Source organism: Tarenaya hassleriana, unplaced genomic scaffold (genome assembly GCF_000463585.1).
Source record: "Tarenaya hassleriana unplaced genomic scaffold, ASM46358v1 Cleome18, whole genome shotgun sequence".
Lineage (NCBI taxonomy): Eukaryota > Viridiplantae > Streptophyta > Magnoliopsida > Brassicales > Cleomaceae > Tarenaya > Tarenaya hassleriana.
In genome coordinates, this window is record NW_010965216.1 from 2,503,479 (window position 1) to 2,506,936 (window position 3,458).

The 3,458-nt window shown below is 39.6% G+C and overlaps 1 protein-coding gene across 1 annotated transcript; it reads left to right on the forward strand.

Annotated features, from left to right (window-relative positions):
• The first annotated feature begins 1,097 nt into the window (after positions 1 to 1,097).
• Positions 1,098 to 2,351, forward strand: LOC109116565 (uncharacterized mitochondrial protein AtMg00810-like). Its single transcript, XM_019202218.1, has 3 exons — positions 1,098 to 1,142; positions 1,188 to 1,445; positions 1,578 to 2,351. Exons 1-3 carry the CDS (start codon positions 1,098 to 1,100, stop codon positions 2,349 to 2,351), a joined length of 1,077 nt encoding a protein of 358 aa, XP_019057763.1.
• The last annotated feature ends 1,107 nt before the right edge of the window (positions 2,352 to 3,458 follow it).

The following is a 3,458-nucleotide window of genomic DNA, read 5'->3' on the forward strand; positions in this document are numbered from 1 at the left end:
ATCATATCCGTTGAATATATAAAATATAATTGGAATTCATAATAGATATTAGTAGCCATTCTTCATATATCATCGATTATTTTTATTTTAGTTTGTTTCAATTCGGTTCAACATCTCACGAATTTGCTAATTTTGAGTTCGGTTCAATCCGATTTATTTTTAAACGAGTTTGAAATATTTAACTTTATCTAGACTCATCTAACTTGCAAATTAAACGAATTGGCACATAACATCAATACAAAAAAAAAAAGATTTGGATATCAATTTGAGAACCATAAATGTCGTAATTAAATCTAATAAAAATATAAATAAAAAACGATCCAGCAATTTAAATAAAAATAAACACGCTATCAAATTCTATTTTAAATTCATATAATTTAAAACAAGGTAATATTATTACATGAAGAATACGTTGTTTACTTTTATAATGTAATATAATAATTAATATTTCGAGAATTAAACCTACATACCACCATTTGAGAGTTTTTGGCTGCCTTTGCTATGTCTCTACACTTAGCAAAGACAGACATACATTCTCACCTCCTACTGTTCCTCATGTATTTCTTGGATATCCCAATGGCTCCAAAGGATACAAAGTCACGAACCTTCGGACTAATGCCATTACAGTCTCTCGAAATGTCATCTTTGAGGAATCTGTTTTTCCCTTTCAATCAGATTCCATTCCTTCAACTACAACAAATTTCTTTCCTGAAACACCACCTCATTTTTCATATGATTCTTCTTTCTCCTCTCTTCCTATTCCTTCTAAGGTCACCTCTGATCAACCTTCGTCTCTGTCTCCTTCCCCTGAAGACAGTGACTCTCATTCTCCTCCTATACAGACTATAGATCATGTGGGTATCTGAAAATCACAACGACATACTAAGACATCTAGTTATCTTTCTGATTACCATTGTTACTATTTAAACCATCATTCCCCACCCCCAGCATCTAACAAAACCCTTTATCCTCTTACTTCCTTTCTCTCCGACCAGCACCTTCATCCTTCTTTTCGCCATTTTGTTCTATCCATCACCACTATACCTGAACCTAAAACCTTTACCCAGGCCATCAAATCAGATCAGTGGAAAACTGCGATGATCCAAGAACTAGATGCATTGGCTCGAACTAACACTTGGCAGGTCTGTGTTCTTCCTCCCGGCAAACATCCTGTTGGTTGCAAATAGGTTTATAAGGTAAAATATAATCCGGATGGCAGTGTTGACCGTTACAAAGCTCGATTGGTCGTGAAAGGGTACACACAATTAGAGGACATTGATTTCTTGGACACGTTTAGTCCAGTGGCAAAACTCACGACAGTTCGTCTCATTTTGGCTCTGGCCTCCTCTCTGAACTGGGACTTACAGCAAATGGACATCTCCAATGCTTTCTTGAATGGAGATTTGTCCGAAGAGATTTATATGCAGATTCCCCCGGGATACTCTGTCCTTAAGGGGGAGACTTTTTAGTCCGGATCTGTTTGCAAGCTCTAGAAATCATTATATGGGCTCAAACAAGCTTTCCAGCAATGGAATTTAAAGCTCTCCCAAGTTCTTCTGGATTCTGGTTTTCAACAGTCGCAGGCAGACACCTCCCTTTTTGTCAACTTTACTTCTACAGGAATTGTGGCCATCCTTGTCTATGTGGATGACCTCTTATTGACTGGTAACAATCCTACATTGTTATCTGCAGCAAAACAGATTTTACACCAGCATTTTCAACTGAAAGATCTTGATCCCTTGCATTATTTCCTTGGTCTCGGGGTTGCTCGTTCTCGCCAAGGTGTGCAAATCTGTCAACGCAAATACACTCTTGAATTGCTAGAGGATTTTGGTTTCCTTGGCAGCAAACCTCTCGCTACACCTATGGATATACGCGAAAAGCTCTATGCTGATTCGGGCACCATTCTTGATGATGCTACTCATTACAGACAGCTTGTTGGGCGATTGATATACCTGTCCGTCACCAGGCCAGACATAAGTTTTGCTGTTCAGAAATTAAGTCAATACATGGCTCGTCCTTTTTCTAGTCATTTGCAGGCTGCTCACCGAGTACTTCGATATCTAAAGGGAGCTCCTTCTCAGGGTTTGTTATTTCCAGGCAATTCTCCTCTGCGTCTCAGTGGATACACCGATGCTGATTGGGCATCGTGCCCAGACTCTAGAAGATCAGTTTCTGGCTACTGTATCTTTTTGGGTCATTCTCTCATATCATGGAAATCCAAGAAACAAGCCATTGTGTCTCGCAGCAGTGCCGAAAGTGAATATCGAGCAATGGCTCAAGCTTCCTGTGAGTTGTTCTGGTTATCCGGTTTACTTCGTGATCTTCACATTGATTATCGAAACCTCTAACTCTGTTTTCGGATAGTCAATCAGCTCTGTATATTGCCAGCAATCCCGTTTATCACGAACGGACCAAACACATTGAATTAGACTGCCATTACATTCGAGATCACATCAAATCTGGTTTTCTGAAGACTTTGCACGTCAATTCGAAGGATCAAGTTGCTGATTTACCGACCAAACCTGTTTCTGCCAATCAGTTTCGTTACTTACTGTCCAAGATGGGAGTTCATGATATGTACTCTCCATCTTGAGGGGGAGTAATAAAATACCCAATTCCGGTTTGGTACTGGCAACGCGGTTTACGTCACCATCTTTGATTCTATATGGTTAGGCGACATACCAGGTTGTTTTGCAGAGTATGTTGGTGCCGTTTTTCGTTGTTTCGCATGTATATGATTCATTAATTCTTTTTGTCCTTTCTCTGAGTTGTAATTGTATATAAAAACACTACTATATACATTTGAAATACAAAGAAAATTTCTGAAAACCTTCGTCTCCTTTAGAGCTCAATAGAATCCAAACGAAAACAATATTCATTATAATAATCGAATGATTATAATTTTTTTTAAAATTAAAAAAATTGAATCCGAATATAACCGAACCAAAATCAAATCGAAGTCCCAAACGAATATGTTTTGGTTGGCATAGATGGTGTAGGAGTGAAGACTTTGTCTCTGCTGGCACGAGGATTCTCGTTTCGGTTCGGTTAGGGAAGAAACGGATGATTTGGTTGGTTTTCTTTGTCCATTGTGTTTCGGTACAGGCTAACCAGACCATCAAACAATACGAAGGCGTTTTCGGATTAGGGTTCCGCTTGAAAGGTGAAGGCTCTCGTGTTTTCGATCAAATCCAAGGAGGAGAGGACCACATACGCAGATAGGAGAGAGAGCTGCAGGGAGGAGAAACGACGGATCTCCGTCGAGACATGGAAGTTTCGGTTTGCTGTTCTTTCCTGTTGTGCGTGTGTTGATAAATCTCCGCATTGTGAGCATTGTGTACCACTGTCTTTAGTGGATCCTTGGAACCTAAATACGTAAAAAGTTGCGCCTCGTTCTTCCATTTCTCGTCCAGTTCCGACGATGGCGAGGTATGTCTTCCTCCCAGATTTCTGGT

Coding starts and splice junctions, on each gene's coding strand:
- LOC109116565 (XM_019202218.1), top strand. CDS start 1,098: ATGATCCAAGAACTAGATGCATTGGCTCGAACTAACACTTGGCAG. Junction 1,143..1,187: donor CTCGAACTAACACTTGGCAG/GTCTGTGTTCTT, acceptor GGTTGCAAATAG/GTTTATAAGGTAAAATATAA. Junction 1,446..1,577: donor AGATTCCCCCGGGATACTCT/GTCCTTAAGGGG, acceptor GGTTTTCAACAG/TCGCAGGCAGACACCTCCCT.